Source organism: Leptopilina heterotoma, unplaced genomic scaffold, assembly GCF_015476425.1.
Source record: "Leptopilina heterotoma isolate Lh14 unplaced genomic scaffold, ASM1547642v1 Lhet_191, whole genome shotgun sequence".
Classification (NCBI taxonomy): Eukaryota; Metazoa; Arthropoda; class Insecta; order Hymenoptera; family Figitidae; genus Leptopilina; species Leptopilina heterotoma.
The window spans coordinates 89397-109332 of record NW_025110910.1 but is presented as its reverse complement, the minus strand read 5'-3'; the positions used below and the strand labels follow the sequence as shown (position 1 = coordinate 109332).

General features: G+C 26.5%; 1 protein-coding gene across 1 annotated transcript in view; it reads left to right on the top strand.

The window, feature by feature from the left end:
• Positions 1-19936, top strand: part of LOC122500831 — a 38106-nt gene that overhangs the window by 12065 nt on the left and 6105 nt on the right. Inside the window, exons 2-5 of the mRNA XM_043609955.1 lie at positions 13523-15103; positions 17821-17912; positions 18029-18158; positions 18258-18361. Coding sequence (XP_043465890.1) covers positions 13709-15103; positions 17821-17912; positions 18029-18158; positions 18258-18361 — 1721 coding nt within the window. The 5' untranslated portion in view covers positions 13523-13708. The remainder of the gene's footprint in view (positions 1-13522; positions 15104-17820; positions 17913-18028; positions 18159-18257; positions 18362-19936) is intronic.

Sequence of the window (19936 nt, the reverse complement as noted above, 5' to 3'; positions counted from 1 at the left end):
TGACTAATTCATGTGAATTAACATCAGTTAAGGTTTTGAATAAATTGGGAGATTCACTCAGGCTTTTCGTATATACGATTTAATTTGATTCAATTTGCACTAGGTTGTTCAAACGAATTCGAAGTCAAACAAAAATTCGTCGCTAAGTGGTATTCACTAAAGCTCTTTTTGAATTCAATTTAATTCGCAACAATTGGATTACCTTATTTCTTAACTTTGGAATATAATGAGAAATATGTTGTTCTGGGTAGAATTAAGCTTACCCTTTTCCCAAACTTTTAAGTAAAAACATGAAGGGGTTTGGATTACGATTAAGGAAGTTATAACTATTTAACAGCAGCATTGCTAATCATCAATACAACAAACAATTTTTCAAGAGAATGAAAATAATTTTACGTATTCTCGTGACATTTGTATTGAAATTTAGTCCAATTTTAGTTAAAAAAATATTTATTTAACGTAATCTATCATGTAAAAATGGGTATTTAGTAAAAAAAAAAATTTTCTTGTAAAAAATCATCAAATTTGATTGAAATTCGCAACTAAAAAGTTTTTGGCGTCTCTGATTACGAATATGATGTTAGTTTTCAAAAATTCAAAATGGCGGTCGAGCTTTGTACAAATTCATCGCATTCGTTTGAAACTTTTTACTCAGGGGATTTTTGGGTCGCTGGTTACGAATTTGGTATCAGTTTTTCAAAATTCAAAATGGCGGATCCAATATGGCCGACGACTTTTTCAAAATCCATTAAATTCGTTTGAAATTCGTTATTCAGGGGTTTTTGGGGTCGCTGATTATGAATTTAACATCGGTTTTTAAAAATTCAAGATGGCGGATCCAATATGGCGGACGAGTTTTGCAAAAAAAATCCGATTTTGTTTGAAATTCGTTACTCGAGGATTTTTAGGATAGCTGATAATGAATTTAACGCCGGTTTTCAAAAATTCAAGATGGCGGACGAGTTTTGTAAAAAATTCATCGGATTCGTTTGAAATTCGCTACTCGGGGGTTTTTAGGGTCGCCGATTATGAATTTAACGTCAGTTTTCAAAAATTCAAGATGGCGGATCCAATATGGCGGACGAGTTTTGTAAAAATCTATCGGATTCACTTGAAATTTGTTACTCGGGGATTTTTAGAGTCGCTGATAATGGATTTAACGTCAATTTTCAAAAATTCAAAATGGCGGATCCAATGTGGCTGACGAGTTTTGTAAAAATTCATAAAATTCACTTGAAATTTGTTACTCGGGGATTCTTGGGGTCGCTGATTACTAATTTGGCATTAGAATTCTTTGTAAATTTCAGTTTCTTCTATAAAACACTATTTAAATTAAATTTAATCAAGTTTTTTCATATTTTTCTGGTAATCTTGATATCAATATTTTTATTTTATTATCAGAAAAATAAAGGTTTGCACAGAAAATCTAAATTTTAGGTTTAGAATAGTAAAAGTTAAAGGTAAAGACAAACTTTTCGCATTTAATTTTTTTCAGGAAAAACAAATTGTTTAATTATTATAATTTATAATTTATTAGTAATAATAATAATTTAATATTTTAGAAAATATCTTCGTTCTCGTTTTTTTTCAAAAGCATTCCATTATAGTTGAACAAAAATAGAAAGAATAGTGTCTTATTTTGATTGATGGTTTATTTTTAGTTCCGCCACATGTTTATAGGTTCGCTTCGCATCTACTCGCGTTTTATGCAACTTCCTAACTAAACGCACAAGACAACCACAAATATAATTTCGATAAAATAAAGAAAATACAAAACTTTGGGGGTACAAGTTTTTTTTCTCAATAAATTCGTCAATTATTAATGGACACGATGAAAATTTAGTCTTAATTTCCCCCGCTCATTTAGAACGCATATCAAGTGATCTCTATAAACATCACCATGAGCCACAGACGTAATATAAATAGACATTCGGTAGTGATTTGCCGGCTTGCCCTTAAGCTCTTTGAAGTCTCGCCTCTAAACTGGACAAAATATTCTTGCATAATTCTTAATAAAGAATTTAAAAAAAAAAAAATAAAAATGAAAAATGATGGAAAAATAAATAAATTTATGAAAAAAGAAGATTTGAAGAAATTTCAAACTAAAAATCAGTTTTTCATAGCAATATTAGTGAAAGAAGAATTGATGACAGAAAAAAGATACAAATTTTCATAAAAAAAAATTTTTTTCATCGAAATGAGTTAGGGATCAATAAATAATATCAAAAAAAATAATAACAACTTCCTCTGTGAGAGCATAACGATGGAAATGAAGGTTTCTCATTTTTCTCACGTCTCTTTTGTTGGCCGAGGTCAGCCGGTAAAAAGCGCGCCTTTCGAGAGACAGATTAAAATGGTTTTGCCCTCCTTTGTTTAACGTGTGCGTATCACTTTCATGCATTGGGTACTTTAACTCTATTAAATTTACTCCTCTCGACGCATTGCAAACGATAAATGTTGCAGAGTTTATACAGGAGACAAAAAAAAAAAAAAAAAATTTCGTTAATTAATAAATGAATCCGTCCGTTTTCAGGGGATTTTGTGCCGCGCGACTCAAAAGCCACTCAAAGTCTCATTGCCAAATATGGCTGCTCGCGGTATTCTTAGATCAAGTCGAGTATGAACGAGAAACGACGGAATCATACGAAAGAACACCGCAAACCGTAACGCATAACGCAACGCTAGAACAAGTATAGACTAAAGTGAATTCCATGCGTGGCACACTGTGAATACGCAACACACGTGTGCAAGTCTTTCATCTACTCAAAGAGCACGTGCTGTAAATTTCTTTATTTATTGCACTTTTTTTTTTAATTATTTATTATTCTTGTTGATGGATTTTTATTTTATGAGGCAAGGGGGTTATTTTTACTGTTATTATTTTTATATTATTATTATTATTATTATTATTATTATTATTATTATTATTATTATTATTATTATTATTATTACTATTATTTTATAAATATTATTGTTATTAATTTATTATTGCTTTATTTATTCTTTTTATTTTTTTTTATTTTTTTAATATTTTTTTGTATTATTTTTTATCAACACTTTAACATCCCCCCAAAAAACAGGAAGAAATGTTTAAAAACCAAACATGGTCTTAGAGAATTACCAGTTAGGGGTCAGTTTTTAAAAATTCAAAATGGCGGATCCAATATGGCGTCAGAAAAATTAAAAAACAATCTGGAATTAATAATAATTTAACTAACATTTATAATTATTATTATTGTTAAATAAAAATTGAAGCTATTATTGAAGCTTATTATTGTTATTATTATTATCATTATTTTTATTTTTATTATTATTTTTATTATTTTTGTTATTATTATTTTTTGGTTTTATTAAAATTACTGTTATTAAATATCGTAATTTTGATAAAGTAATTATTTGAGAAGCTTCGAAAAGTCATGGAATTAATTATGAAATAAAAATCAGTAGTATTGATTAAAAAAAATAAATTAATTAAAAATTTAGTACTTTTTGCTACAACCCCCATATATTTCAGGTGCTAGTCTCGCACAATCGGAGTTGTTTGATTTTCGCCTACAGCATCAATATTACGTAACCACAAATACTGAAGTAAATATATCAAGTGAAAGGGTCTACCATCAAATGCTTACTAAAATTTTCATTCCCAGTGTAACAGATTTTTTGTAACGAGTTTTAATATATTATTATATTTATTTATTTACAAAAAAAATCTATTATTTAAACAAATTTTATTTTTTATTTTTACTTTTTAATAAACTTCCTGCTTGACATTAATATTATTTTTTAATTGTAAACCCGTTAATACTAAATAAATACAAAATTATTATTTTTTTTATAGGAAAAGAATTTATCTTTCAATTAAAAAAAAAAAGTATTTTTTATTATTATTATTATTATTATTATTATTATTATTAATCCACTCCGAAGAAAGGTACCTAAGAAGCAAATTATTTTAAGGTTATATTTGTTGTATTTTTAATTTTTTACCTTAAACAAAAAAAAATTTTAATTACAAATAATTCCTAATGATAATATTATAATAATAATTATATAATTATTAATATCTTAGTAAAATTTTAATAACACGATAATAATATGTAATAATAGAAATATTTTTCCCAAAGTGTTAAATTGTCAAATTGTTATTACATTAAAAAAAAAAATTGATTTATAGAAAGTGAATAATTTATATATATATTCATATACATAGGTATATAGAAAATGAGTTAAAAAAAATGTTTTATAATTATAATATTTATATGCATTCCACTTACAGGAATGTAAAACACTAACAAAATACGTATATAAAAACTTTTTTTTTATAGTCATTTGCAATTAGAAAGTTTCCTACTATGGGCCTACGTGAAACAATTTTTGTTCTCTTATTATTATTAAACATTTTTGAAGGGAATATAATTCGACGGCATTGCTGCTTTCCACTTTTAAATTCAATGTGCCGTAAAACGGGTCAAAGTTGTTCAATTTTTTTTTCTCTTTAAAGTCTTAAAAAAAAAAAAAAAAAAAAAAAAAAAAAAAATTGGAAATAAAAATATTCATGTTTATTCTAATATATAGTCTTTTCTTTTTTGTTGGGTGTATAAATATAGGGAGAATAATGTGCAGGGAAAAATATTATTCAGTATAAAGTATTTATACACCTTAAATTATTGTGGGGGTAAAATAAGTATTAAAAGAGGAGAAGTTTTTTAATTTAACAGAAAGAATGTGTTAGTTTAAAGGGAGCAGCAGGAAGACGAGTGTAATAATTTTAATCCTTCGATACTCTAGTTTCTTATTGACGTTTATTCAGTGCTGCCAAATAGGGGCCAAATAGTTTTTGGAATAATGAAAAAAAAGAAAAAAAAATTTTTTATTCCTTATTTTTTAGTATTATTTATTTCGACTTTAGTTTTATTTTATTTTACATTTATTTCCATTTTGTTTTTATTTATATTTTATTTTCATTTAGATTTTATTTTCATTTTATTTTGTTATTTTTACTATTTTATATTTTTTTTATTTTCATGTATTTTTTACATTATTTTTGATTTTATTTTTGATTTTACCTTATTTATATTTTATTTTTACGGTTTCCTACACTAAATACGTGATTTTGAGACCTTTTTTGCCCTCCATTTTGGAACCGCCATTTTGAATTTTAAATACTAACTATAGTTTTCATAACCTAAAAATTTTAAGTTAAAACTAACCTAAAAATTAAAAATTAAAATTAAAATTGAAAAATTAAAAAAAAATTGTTTTTAGAATTAAAAAAATGCAAAGATAGTAAAGAGATATAATTTTCTTTTTGCAGTCGTATACAGACACAGGTATTTAAATTATTAAAGCTAAATTTATAAATAAATAGAGTTATAATAAAGCGTATGTACATATTAACAGATAGGCAATAATGTTTTCAAACTTTATATTTATAAACTAATTGTAAAATACAATAGTACAACTTCATTGATGCTTTATACATGTTTTATATACATCCACTTCGAACTTACTACCGGTGAACTAACCTAGTAACCTCTATCAACTCGCCTAAATGAAGTTATAACATATGCGCATACATTGCGACACAAAGGAACACAAGACATTTCTCATTGCATATATAAATAATTGTTGATTTTCAAATTTGCAATAAATTTTCATTTCAAAATTTTTAGTTTAAAATTTCAATTTTTTTTTTTTTTTTTTAATTCTAAATAGTTTCTGTTTAAAAATACAATTTTAAAATTTGCAAAAATAAGGTTGTCTTTTCGTTGAATTTCAAATTAAAAAAGGTGACACATTTATTTTTCATTTACATAATTACATTACATTTTTTTTTTTTTCATAAATGTCATGAAAAAATGTCATAAAAAGGTTACATTAATTTTGTCCCTTAGAAAATAATGCGCATGGCGAAAAATGATTTCTCTCCTCTGAGAATGAAAAATATTAGTGAAAAAAATAGCCCAAAAAAAAAATTATTTTGTTGAAAAAATGTTTTTTAAAAAAAAATTTTTTTTAATTTTTTTTAAAATTTAAAAAAAAACTTTTCAAAAAAAATGTTGAATGAAATATTTACCCTCTGAAAATTTTCGAATTTCAATATTTTGACATCGATCAAGTGTCCTATTTCGCGAATCAACTGATGTGGAGGTGTGTCATCAGCAAAAAAAAAAAAAAAAAAAGAAGAAACTAGAATCGATAAGGGAGCTATAAAGATAATCGCATAGTCAGCAACTAATTCTATTTTAATACTATATATATATAGTATTTTTTCCGAGAAAATCCAATGGGAAAAGATTATCGAAATTTGCCAACGATTTCAAGCGAAATATATATAGCAAAGGTATCTAGTATATTGGAAATAATTTTCAAAGGAAGATATAAACGTAAAATAATTTTAACCATATTATTGAATTTACAATATTTCATCAATGTTTTCTCTCTCTAAAGAAATAATTTTGTTTTAATATAATTTCATTAGTTTTGAGTTTTATAATAATGTTATTTTCAACAAATGAAATTAGAAACTTTTGGTATAGAGAGTTTATGAATTTTCCTTTGTTTCTATTAGCAACTTTTTTGCAAAAAAAAAATTTTTTTTAAATATTTATTTTCAAGAAATTTTATTTATTTTTAAAAAATAAATGTCTTTTTTAATCTAAAATTTAAAAAAAAAAAAGATTTTTAAAAAGAAACTGAAAATTGTATTGAACTTTCCATCCGAATTGTAAATTTAAAAAATAGTATGGATCGAATGACAAATTTTCAAAAATTACAAAAAAAAGTCGAAGTATAGTAAAATAATTTTTAAAAAAATTTAATCTAACAAATACTTTTTTTCAATATAGATTTTTTATTTTCGAGATTAAAAAAGTTTGATTTTATAATTTCATGAAAAAAAAAATCCGCTGAATAGTTTTTGTATATTATTCGAAAGATTTGTAGTAAAGAGTTCATTGCACTTTAATTTTTATTTATATTTATATTTTGTTATCAGATTTCTTAAATTACGCTTTACGTTGATGTTAAGTACAGTTGTACATTCAGAAGTGCTTGTCTTGTCGAGAATCTATTAATAAAGTATCGTCTTGCCAACGTTATTCATCGAGTACTCCAAATTTAAATCGTATAGTCTCGTTCTAGAATACGGAAGTTTGATCCATATTTTATGCTGAAGAAATTAAAAAAATTGCTTGTCGAGCAAATCTCTTTCTATATACCAAAAAAATTTACAGAAAACAGATTAAAAAAAAAAAAAAAAAAAAAAAAAAAAAAAAAAATTGAGTCTTTTTTAATTTATGGCTTCGAAAAAAATTTGAGTCAGTGGGAGTAAAGAAACAAACGAACCAACATTTCCTTTTTTTATATAAATTAGAAATTTTTTATTTATAAAAGAAAAGAAAAAATATTTTTTAAAAACATTTTTCGAACAAAAGATAAACGAATGATGAACGAATGTCATTAAATTATAATTAAAAGTTTTCGCTTCGATACGATTTTTGCTAGTTCTCGCTGTTAATATAAAAATATGCCACACAATGCATTTTGATTTTAACTACAATATATGATTGCTTTGTTTTTTTTCTCTAACGTTGCTAAAAAACAGCTTCATAAACGTTTCATTTATTATAATATTCATTCTCTGGAATTTTCTCCAGCACTTATTTTTCTAATCTATTTTTATGAATATAATGTAAATAAATTTCTTTTTTTAACAAAAGAACAATTTTTTTTTTATTTTAAAAATTTAGATAAAAAATCTTTTATTATTTAAATCCAAATAAATATATATTTTTTAAACAAAAGAACAACCTTTCTTTTTGTTCTTTTAAAAATTCAGATGGAAAATCTTTTATTATTTAAATCTTAAAACAATAGAAAATTTTTCTTTTATTAAATTTTATAAAAAATTTTGATTTTTAAAATTTTTTGCAATAAATTTTAAAAATTGAAAAAATATATATAAATATTAAAAAAATGTTCTCTTCTAGTTTTGAAAATTACAAGACATTATTGCTCAATTGGCGAAAGTATTACTCTTTATAAATTTCCAAGTGAATTGTATAAATATCTCGCACAAAGTGTTTCCTTTATTACTCTCTGTGCTCTTAAAATGCTGAATGTCTTGCGAAACCTTTTTCTTCTTCTTCTTCATTCAGAGAAATTTTCTTTGATTCGTTGCATTGCGTTGAAAGTTTAAAATTTTCCCTTTGTCAATAATTTTTTTCCTTTCAATTTTTCAAAAATTATTTATTTATTATTATTTTATATTTTTTAATTTTGTTTTCTTTTTTTTTCTTATTTTATGTTTTTTATTTATTTTTTTTCTTTCTTTTTGAATTTTTTTTCTTATTTTCTTAATAATATTTATAATAATAATAGGTAGTAATAAAAAGAGAAATAATAATAATAATAATAATAATAATAATAATAATAATAATAATAATAATAATAATAATAATAAATCATGAAAATAGTAATAAAAAAAATAATAATAATAATAATGTAATGATAATAATAATAATAACAATTATAATGACAGAAAATGAATGGAACAGAAAATATTGGAGAACAATGGCAAAATAGTGTGAGCGTATGAGTAAAATGTTTACGTGTGACGAGATTCTATTTCTACGACCATTCTGGGAGCAGAGAAAGGAAATATCCTAAGAAAAACAGTAATATACGTCTCACAAAACCGCTTTTTCCCATTCTTTGCAAATGTAGCCCCCTTCTAATTTTTTTCTTTTTTTTTTTTTTTGAAGCCAAGTTTTTCTTCATTATGGAAAGTGTGCGTGATTGTTTTCACAGAAATAACGTTACCTGATTTGGAATCATGAGCATTATACACTTATATGTTTATGCGTTCGTAAATAAAATACAGTGTAAAGTCGCTTGAAATATATTTTAGTCTAAATTAAAAAATCGACATCTCGTTATTATTACTATACAACAAGTGGGCGTATTTAAAAGGTCGCATGAAATTTTAACTTGAAAATACTGATAAGATGTATTTATAATTATTTATATTCATAATAAAATAGAAAAAAGGTAGTTAAAATTCCTATACTAATTTTAATTTAAATTTTTTAATTTTAAATTTAACTAATTTAACTAATAATTTAAAAAAAACTTTAACAGTTGTTAATAACAAAAAATAATAATATATTTAAAAAATAATATTTAAAATTAGTTAAATAATTATATATTTTTTTTAAATTTATTAACTTTTAGATGAAAGGAATGTTTTTAAATTCAATTTTCCATTACATATTCACATATCTCAAAAAAAAACCACTCGCAACCTGAACTCTGAACAAAAATAAAAATTGCTTATTTGGAGACTCATTACACCTACAGAAAAAAAAATTTTTTTTCTTCATCCTTCACATTGAAATTAAGATAGGCCTCGAAAAAATTTTAAATATATTAATTTTTTATTTTTAAAGCATGAAAAAAAATAAATACATATGAAATACAAAGGCAAGAAAATAACAAGAATCTTTCGACAATATTATGAATTAATCTATTGATGTTGAGAGAATTCACTATACACTGTCAATGAACTATCGCCCACTGAATATACATATATATATACACTTGTGCTTATAAAATCTAAAGTGAGTGGCGTTTTTTTGAAAAAGAAAAAAGAAAAATAAGAAACAATATAAAAAAAAATCAAGGTTTCCTGTATATAAAAATTGAATTTATAATTAAGTGTTTACAAAATATTGACATGTTGAATTTTCAAAATTAATTTCAAAATTAATCTACTAAAAAATTTTTAAATTCTCTTAACTTTATATTTAATCGACTATTATTTACTCACAAGAATTTAAATTCGTGAAAAGTTGTCCAAAAATTATAATTAAAATTATTTTGTTATTAACATTTACTTTTGTTATTTATTATTTTGTTACTAAAAATATTTTCTTGTTATTAACATAACTATTTTTGTTGTTAACAATTATTTTATTAACAATATTATTTTTGTCTATAGCAGTTATTTTTGTAATTAACAATTATTTTTTGTTATTATCAATCATTTTGTTATTAACAATTACTTTTGTTATTTATTATATTATTACTAACAATCATTTCTTGTTATTAACAATTATTTTTGTTATTATAAATTATTTTGTTGTTGTAATTGAACAAATTATTTTGTTACTAACGACTATTTTTGTTATTGACAATTATTAACAATTATTTTGTTATTAACAATTTCATTTGTTATTTATTATAATGTTACTAACAATCATTTCTTGTTATTAACAATTATTTTTGTTATTATAAATTATTTTGTTACTAACGACTATTTTTGTTATTAAAAATTATTTTATTAACAATTATTTTTGTCTATAGCAGTTATTTTTGTTATTAACAATTATTTTTGTTATTATAAATTATTTTGTTACTAACGACTATTTTTGCTATTAACAATTATTTTATTAACAATTATTTTTGTCTATAGCAATTATTATTGTAATTAACAATTATTTTTTGTTATTATCAATTATTTTGTTATTAACATTTACTTTGTTATTCATTATTTTGTTAATAACAATCATTTCTTTTCATTAACATAACTATATTTGTCAGTATCAATTATTTTATTACTACCAATTATTTTTGTTCATAATAATTATTTTTTTCTTAACAATTTTTTTTTGTTAATAATAATTACTTATTATCTATAATTAGGGGATTTAAAAATTTTAATAATAGACAAAATACTTCTTCCGTTAAAAGGACTTTTTTAATTTCTTTTCCTTAAACTGTATGCTCACTAGCCAAAAATTTTGAATTTTGCCCTAAAATACGTATATTTATAATTTTAATGAAGAAAGTTTCATAAAAAAGGATGAATTCCTATTTGTTTCAATAATGTTGCCTAACAAATTAACCAAAGTCACCTGTAATTTTTTTTTTTTTTTTTTTTTTTTTTTTTTTTTTTTTTTTAAATCGTCAAGTGCGGCGAATAAAAAGCAGCAAGAAAGAAACTGATGAAGGCCATTTGCAGTATAGTTGGTAATAAGGCAAGAAAGAAGAAAAAAAGAAATAATGCGAAATTGGGATGAGATGTGTTGTGGCCACTTGAGAAGCTGCAGTGCGGTTTCAAGGTATTAGAGTAAGGAGGTCCTTCATTCTTTCTTGTCTCGTTAGGAAGGTGGCACATCTCTCTTGGATATAGAAAGAAGTGGAGAAACATAGTTTGTGTGGGTGTTAAGAGGTTGTGTGACTGTGATGGAGATATTTAGGTTTGTTTCACACACAAAAGCAATGGTCACATATCAGACACGTGTTACGTATTAGTATGTGACTCAATACGTGGGTTGATATGATGCCTGTAAGGTCTCCTTCATATTTTTCTTATAATTTATAAACCAATTGACATGGTAGACAATTTCAGATCATCCTTTTCTTAAGAATACCATTTTTTTCCATTAAAAAAAAAAAAAAAAAAAAAAAAAAAAAAAAAATTCCAATCTCGATCTCTATAATTTAGCTTTTGGCAAATATTTTCTTTTCGTAGAGAAAAAAGGTGGGGAAAAATATTTTATTTTCCAAAAATTGTAATACTGAAACCTAGAGTGAATGATGACTAAAGACTAAAGACTAAAGACTAAAGGGTTGATTGCACTTTTCATTCTTGAACATTTAACCTTGTCATATGAATTTTAGAGTTTGGAGGTAGTAGTGCCAAAGGGTATTTAAGAGTATTAGGCTTATTAGACAAGAAAATGGGTTTAAGTCCGAAGGCTAATGCGATGTAACGCTGCAGTAGGTATTCATTGCACAATTCATATTCCCCTTAGAACTGCGAGAGCGCAGGTCCCTTAATAAACAAGTTAGCCGACTGATTTCAACTCGATGGCAACACAAAGATATATTACGTAATTCTTTGCTTACTTTCACAGTTCACACGGATGATGAGCAATTATGGAAGATATTGTCAGATAGAGAGCGAAATGTTAAATTTAGAGTTGAAAAAAAATTTTGCCAATATTAGTTCTCAAGAATTGCCCGCATATAGTTGTCAAGAATTTAAAAAAAAACTCGGTATTCATTTTTACCTTAGTTCTCTTTTTACCTTAGTTATCAAAGAAGAAAGTTTTCAGAGATTTAATAAATTCTTTTTCGACAATGAATTAGACGCTTGAGGGAAGAAAACGATCGATTTTGGAATTATTCGTCAACAGTGGATTGGACTTTGGGTTCTGCGCACATGTGCAAAAGGGAAGGTCAATGTCGATAGAATGTTGGGAGATAATTTCTGAAATGGTTCTTCTAACCTTTTGTGAATTACTTTCCCTATTATCCATATCCCCATTCCCTAACTTTCCCTATGAATTTTGGAATAATTCTTTAAGACTAGGAGAATTTCGATTTTGCACATGTGCAATCTAAAGGAGCACTAACAATAAATGTTGGTAGATGTTTTCTTAAAAAGTTTTTCTAATCCTTTCGCGAATTAGTTTCCTTATGAAAGAAATTTGACATCAATTTTGGAATGATTCGTCAGCGCTAGAAGAATTTAGAATTTTGCATATGTGCATTCTGGAAAAGCAATCACAGTAAAAATTATTCCGAATGAATGATGTTAGTAAACATCTGTAGATGATTTTTGTAACTGTTCACTTAATAGTTTCCCTTGGAAAATACTCAAACAATTGACTATTAAATAATTCATCAGCACATGTGTTATTCGATTTCTGTGCACATGTGCAGTCTAAAGCAGCAATGACAGTAATTTTTAGTAGATAATTTCAGAAATAGTTTTTCTAACCTTTCGCGAATTAGTTTCCTCATGGATGAAATTTACCACCTACTTTGGGAATGATTCGTCAACACTAGAAGAATTCAGATTTTGCACATATGGGCTTTTTGGAAAAGTAATGTTCTAAAATGTTAGTAGATGATTTCTGTAATCGTTTTTCTAACCTTTCGCGACTTAGTTTCCCCACAGATGAAATTTACCACCTACTTTGGGAATGATTCGTCAACACTGGAAGAATTCAGATTTAGCACATATGGGCTTTTTGGAAAAGTAATGTTCTAAAATGTTGGTAGATGATTTCTGTAATCGTTTTTCTAACCTTTCGCGACTTAGTTTCCCCACAGACGAAATTTACCACCTACTTTGGGAATGATTCGTCAACACTAGAAGACTTCAGATTTTGCACATATGGGCTTTTTGGAGAAGTAATGTTCTAAAATGTTAGTAGATGATTTCTGTAATCGTTTTTCTAACCTTTCGCGACTTAGTTTCTCCACAGATGAAATTTACCACCTACTTTGGAAATGATTCGTCAACACTGGAAGAATTCAGATTTTGCACATATGGGCTATTTGGAAAAGCAATGTATTAAAATGTTGGTAGATGTCTTTCGAATCATTTAGGAATTAGTCTCCCTGGGAATGAAAAAGATCTGGATTTGTGTCCTAGACAATTGCGATTAAGTTTGTAATTAAAAACAAAAAATTCCTGTACTTTAACTGAGTTTTCTTTCTGTTTCAGATTTCATCCAAGAGTCTCCCAACAGTGCCATAAAGACTGCCTTTCAAAAAAAGTTCCATCAAGTCAGTTTCGAGTTCTGCCAAAAAAAATCTAGTGCCTCTAATATCAACATGAAGAAATGAATCAGCGGAAGATGAGAATTGCATCAAGATCAAGATCCCGGGTCCGTAAATGGCCCGATGAGCTATGCTGACGCAGAGGAGCCGTTACGATAATTCTCATCAGCAATTTTTCATCCCAATCGACAGTAAACATTTGTCTTTGACCCTGGATCCTCTAGACATTGTGGATTATCATCAAAACACATCAAAGGGCGCTATGGCCGCAACAGCAAAACGAGACCTCAGAAGAAAGTTCTCAGCAGAGACTTCTGGTGAAGAGGACATCGCCGCAATTGCAAAACAAATTAGCGATCACGCTGAGGCAATTTATCAGACCTGGAAGAGTCGCGGTCTCGCACCAACGGAAATCCTCAATTGTCACAACAATGCCGCAGCAGCTGATAAATTCGGCAGTGCACTCTCCCCCATTTCCGGAGGTGGGAAATTAAACCTCGACGACTCATCCCCCGAATTAGATAACAATAATCTCGAGAAACTTGTGAATAATTTCGTCGAGGAGGATAAAGCCCGCGTTGCAGCTCGTCAAAGATCCCCCGGCAAAAATTTACCCTCCTCCATTCAATTCGCTCTGCAGAAATTCGAACGTAATTCCGTTCAATCGCAGGTCAAGTCCCTGAATACCGAAAATCTCCACAAATCAAAAGGGATTATACAAACCGCGAAGCTGAATCTATCGAATAATGTGAAGGAAATCGAGAGACCGAATAATCTAGTCCTAGACGGCACGGATTCCTCGAGTCTCAACACTTGGCCATTAAAGAACAAAATTTTCAACGACATGAAAACGAAACCGCGACAAAAAACCAAATACGGAAATGCCAAGGAGTCAATCTACCTCAAGGAAGTTGCTCGTGAGGAAAAGAGGCTCATTGACGCCCTAAAGACTGGTACACTCATCTCCGATGATACACGTGACGAGACGGACTCCATTGTTTATCAGGATTCCAATCACACGTCCTTTCCCATTGAGGCAAAATCTCTAAACAGAGAAGATCTGTCCACGATGTCTCTAGTCGATTATGCCAAGGTGCGATACAGCGCCGCACAGAATGTTATTCAACCAAAGCCGAAGCAAGAAGTCAATCCTGTTGAGCAGCATGTTTCAATAACGAGGAGTAAATTTGAGCCTGAAACACAAAAGAGTCCCAAGTTAGAGGAAACCAAAGAGGAACGTGACTTGGTGCATACAAGATGGGGAGCGAAAATTAATGCCACGAGGCCAAGACTTGAGCAAGTTCCACATCCTGAATTGACGGTGCAACAAAAGCAACATATTAGATCAACGGGTAGCGTTGGAAGTGGTAATAATCCGGTGAGACCATTTTTAACGAGGGGCTCAGTTGCTGAAAGGGTTCTTATATTTGAGAAATGTCCCAGTGAATTGTTACTCGATAAGAGAGGGCCCAGGCAACCGGCCGTTAATACCACGAGGGTCAATGACGTCAATAATAAAACCCAGGTAATTTAATTTTTGATTTAGAATTATTATTCCTGTTAGGGGATCTCTTCCAATTACCAGAAATTTCTTCCAATTTCTAACAAACCATTTCTACTTATTGTTTCCCTTCGTTTTCCTAAATGGAAGGAAAGCATCAGTAGGAATTTAATTATGATTGGCAACTCCAATTCCCTTCTATCACAATCTTCGGGAATACTTCCAATAGAGTTCATTTTGCAAATAAACATTCTAATTAAAAAATTATCCTTCAAGTAAACTCTTGGAAAAATCAATTTTTGATTCAATGGAAGAAAAGTTTATTGAGACAGTAAAATTTAGAGTCGACGCTAAGTCGAAAAAATAGTTTTCGACGCTAACTTTCGGAAACTAGATTCAGAATTACTACTATTCTTTTTAACTGCGCGACTAAACAATTAGTTGGAAATATTTTACCTGACGTTAGCTGCGAGAATGTCGTCTCTGCGCCACACTCAACGCTTTGAAGTATGAACGGATGTCGAACGAACTACATACTCGCTCTTCCTTACCATACGCGACGCGGCGTTAAATTCATCGAGCGCAAAATTCAAAAATAATGAATTGTAGAAAATTAAATTTCGATTAAAAGCTTGAGCTAATGGGGATCATTATATGTAAAGCTAATATCAGATGGCAGCACCATAGCAAGATTTGTCTAGCGCTTAATTTTTGATTTCGCGAAAAGTCATATTTGTTTTACAAACAAATGGGCGAAGTAAATAAATACTTTTTTTGGAATTGTGAAAAGTTAAAAATTGAATTACTTGGGTGAGGAATTTGTGTCACAGGAAAAAAGACGGTTTTGCAAGTCACAGTATCGTAAAAGTATATATAAAAAAATTGAGGTTATGTTGCCTGTTATTAAAAATATTGTAAACACATTTTAATTTTGAATCTCCCAACATCTTTAAATAGTTTTCCGTACTTTATTATAACCAATATTTCTGATCTAATGATTTTATTCTTCATTTACATGAACAAAAACCATTTATATTGTTTAATTAATATTATGCAACAAATCACATTTAAAATTTTGCGCCATAAAATCTTATAATAGTGCTGCACTCTACTGGTCAAGTTTGGCTGTGAGGATCCCCATTTCATGAAAATTACTTTTAGGATGTTTTTTAAATCGCTGATTCCGAATAAATTCGGTTTTTTAAAATACAAAATGGCGGATTCAATGTGGCGTCAGAAAAAATTAAAAAGTTGCGCTAATTTAATGAAAATTAAATTTAGGGTGTTTCTTAAATCACTGGTTACGAATAAAAAGTCGGTTTTTTAAAAAACAAAATGGCGGATTCAATATGGCGAACGAGTTTTTTAAAAATTGATCCGATTTGCTTGAAAATTGTTACTCGGGGGTTTTCAGGGTCGCTGATTACGAATCCTATGTCAGTTTTTCAAAATACAAAATGGCGGATCCAATATGGCGGACGACTTTTGAAAAAACTTAACGTACTCGTTGAAAAATCGTTACTCGGGGGTTTTTTAGATCACTGATTACGAATTTGATGCTAATTTAAAAAAAAACAAAATGGCGAACGAGTTTTTTAAAAATTCATCGAATTCGCTTGAAACTTGTTACTTGGGGGTTTTTTGGGTCGCTGAATACGAATTCAATGCTAATTTTTTAAAATACAGAACAGTGGACGAAATGTGAGGCTTTTCTTTCAATTCTTGCTACTTTTCTTCCATTGAATCGAATTTTTACAGCTACTATTACATACTTTGGACTAAAATAAATATTTCCGAATATTCAAACAGTTTTTAAAAATTTTTTTTAAATAATTTAATGAACCTATAAAATTATATACAAATACATGGATATCTTATTGATTTCTTTAATTGCTTACCGCAAGGTGGTGTATCTATCTTATTATACTCGTATTACATCTCAAAAGGTAACCAATAATATTCTTGTTAGTGGTCGTCCATTCTAAAATAAGATATCAATATGTATTAAATGCTTTTACAAACTACTAACCGCAAGGAAATTTAATTATAATAAATTAATAATAAAGAATTAGATGGTTTAATTAAAAATTTTAATTTAAAGAAAAATAGATTTTTTTTTGGTAAAAGTTCCGTTCATTTAAATATTTTAAATAATTTATACACAGAAAGATAAAAATCGTTATAAATTTCCTTGGTATCTTAGAAAAAGCTAGTAAAATAAATTAATATTTTTAATTTTTAATTCGCATGTCGATTTTTTTATAGAACATGAAGTATAAAACCGTTAGAGAAAAAGTGAATAGTGATTTTAATTAATTCTAAGCGAAAATTAGTTTTTAACTCTGTTCTTAGAAAGACTAGTAATCGAGATTGAAACGGGAAAAATTTAATAATAATGAAATACTTAAATAATAAAAATTAGAAAACTGTAAAAAGTCTAATGCTTCAATTTTATGAAAAATGTTAATTGAATATAAAAAAAATCGACATGTGCATTAAATCTATTCAATTAAGTTTTATAGATTTTTGAAAAAAAAATTTCCAGTTATTTTGTTTTTTAATTTTTGTTTTTTGATTTTTAATTTTTTCTAAATCCAAGGGAAAATTATTTCAAATGCAAAAATCAAAATCTAATTTTAATTGAATCATAAAAACTTGTTAGTTGCATATATGCGAAATCTCTGATTGTGATTGTGAGCTAAATGAAATTTCACTAATTAGATTTAAAATTCTAATTTTAGTCGTACGTCCGAGAGAAGCAGAAGAAAAATCTTCCACCGCACACAACATTACAGAGACATGTTAAGGCGAATAAAAATGTGGACATCCCGCGGTAAATATATATTTTCTTCTCCCTTATATTATGATTTATTATTAATTAAGAAAAATATTAGGGTTGATAATTATAGTACTATAATGACGTATTCAAAAAAAAAAAAAATTTTTTAGATTTTATTTTCCCGAGGGAAAACCTGTGGCTCTCTCGCAAGTGGAGGCAACAGTGGCTCGCATTGCGGCCGCTTTTCAAGTTCTTCCAGGTCAACGAGCATCACGCTCTCAATTCCACATCATTGCTAAGGTAAGCTTTGTTAAAATAAAAAAAGAAAAAGGAAGAAAAAAAAATTTGACGAAAGAGAAGAAAAATTATTGTCAACTTTGGTTTAATTATTTTTTACAGGCTTGTGATTTGCCGCTTTATTGGAAGGTCCCTCTGTTCCTTGCGGCTAGGGGCGATCAAACAGGATTCGTCGAAATGAATGCTTTCCTTGAATTTTGGAAAGAGTGAGTATTTTTGGTATAGAAAGAATTTTTTTTCTACTTAATTTTGTTTTAAAAACGTACCTTTTTGGAAAAAATTAAATTTTATAGAATTTATAAGAAAATTCTAAATTTTTTTTTTTTATTCATAAACAATTTATGAATAAAAAAATATGAAATTATCACGAATTCTAATAAAAATACCTGTTTTCTCTATTTTGGCCAATAATTTCTTTCTCAATAACTTAATACTTCAAAAACTATACCATAAAATTATTAATTATAAAATATTTAATGAATAATTTTACTTAAATTTTTCAAAATTAAAAGAATTTTAAAAGAGTTGCGTTTACAATGAACTTTTCGTGAAGATGAACTTTAAAAGGTTTTAGTTTGAAATTTTATAAAATTTTAATTTTTAATGAATTTAAATAGAAATTTTAAAAAACTTTGATTTTTGAAAAATTTCAATAATCCAAATTCTTATGAAATTAGTAAAAATTTTTAATATATATATATTTAATTACTTATTAAAAATAATGAAAGAATTTAAGTTAAAAACACTAAAAAACATTGAATTTTGGAGAAAGTTATAAATGATTACAGAAATTCAATTATTTTCAAAAGTAATAAAATTCTTCGCAAAAATTCAATTATGTTGAAACATTTTTTTAAATTCTGATCAAAATTTAAATTATCTTTAAATATAATAAAATTCTTCTCTGAAATTCAATTATTTTCAATAAATTTCATAAAATTCTTCGCAGAAATTCAATTATATTCAAACATTTCAAAAAAAATTCTTATAAAAATTTCAATTATCTTTATAAATAATAAAATTCTTCTCCAAAATTCAATTATTTTCAAAAATTTTTAATAAAATTCTTGTCAAAATTATAATTATTTTCGAAAATTGTCCCCAATTCAATGGTTTTCAATATTTACTATTTTAAAAATATTTTTCAAAAGAATTCAATTTTATTTAAAACAAATTTTTTTCAAATTCTATCCAAACATTTAATTTTAAAAAATTTACAGGAATTCAATTATTTACAAATATTTTATGAATTTTTTTGCAATAAAATTGAATTAGTTTCATAAATAATAATTTTTTTTACAAAGATTAAATTATTTTCAAAAATTAGTTTAAAAATTCTTCTCAAAAATTCAATTATTTAAAAAAAATGTTTATGAAATTATTCTCAATAATTGAATTATTCTCATAAATATTAAAACTATCATCGTAAGATTTCAATTATTGTTTAAAAAACATTAATTAAATTCTTTACAAAAATTCAATTATTCCAATAAAAAAATAAAATTCATAGCTGAATTTTAATTATTTATAAAAATTTTAATAAAATTCATTCCATGAATTCAATTATTTTTATATGTAAAAAATTTCTTGTTAAAAATTCAATTATTTTTAAAAATTGTAATAAAATTTATCGCAGAATTTCTATTATTTTTATCGAATTCCTCGAAAAATGTAATTATTCTTTAAAATTTTATTAAAATTCGTCAAAAGAATTCAATTATTCAAAAATTTGTTTTGATAAAATTCTTCATGAGAATTCAATTTTGTGAAACATTCAATTA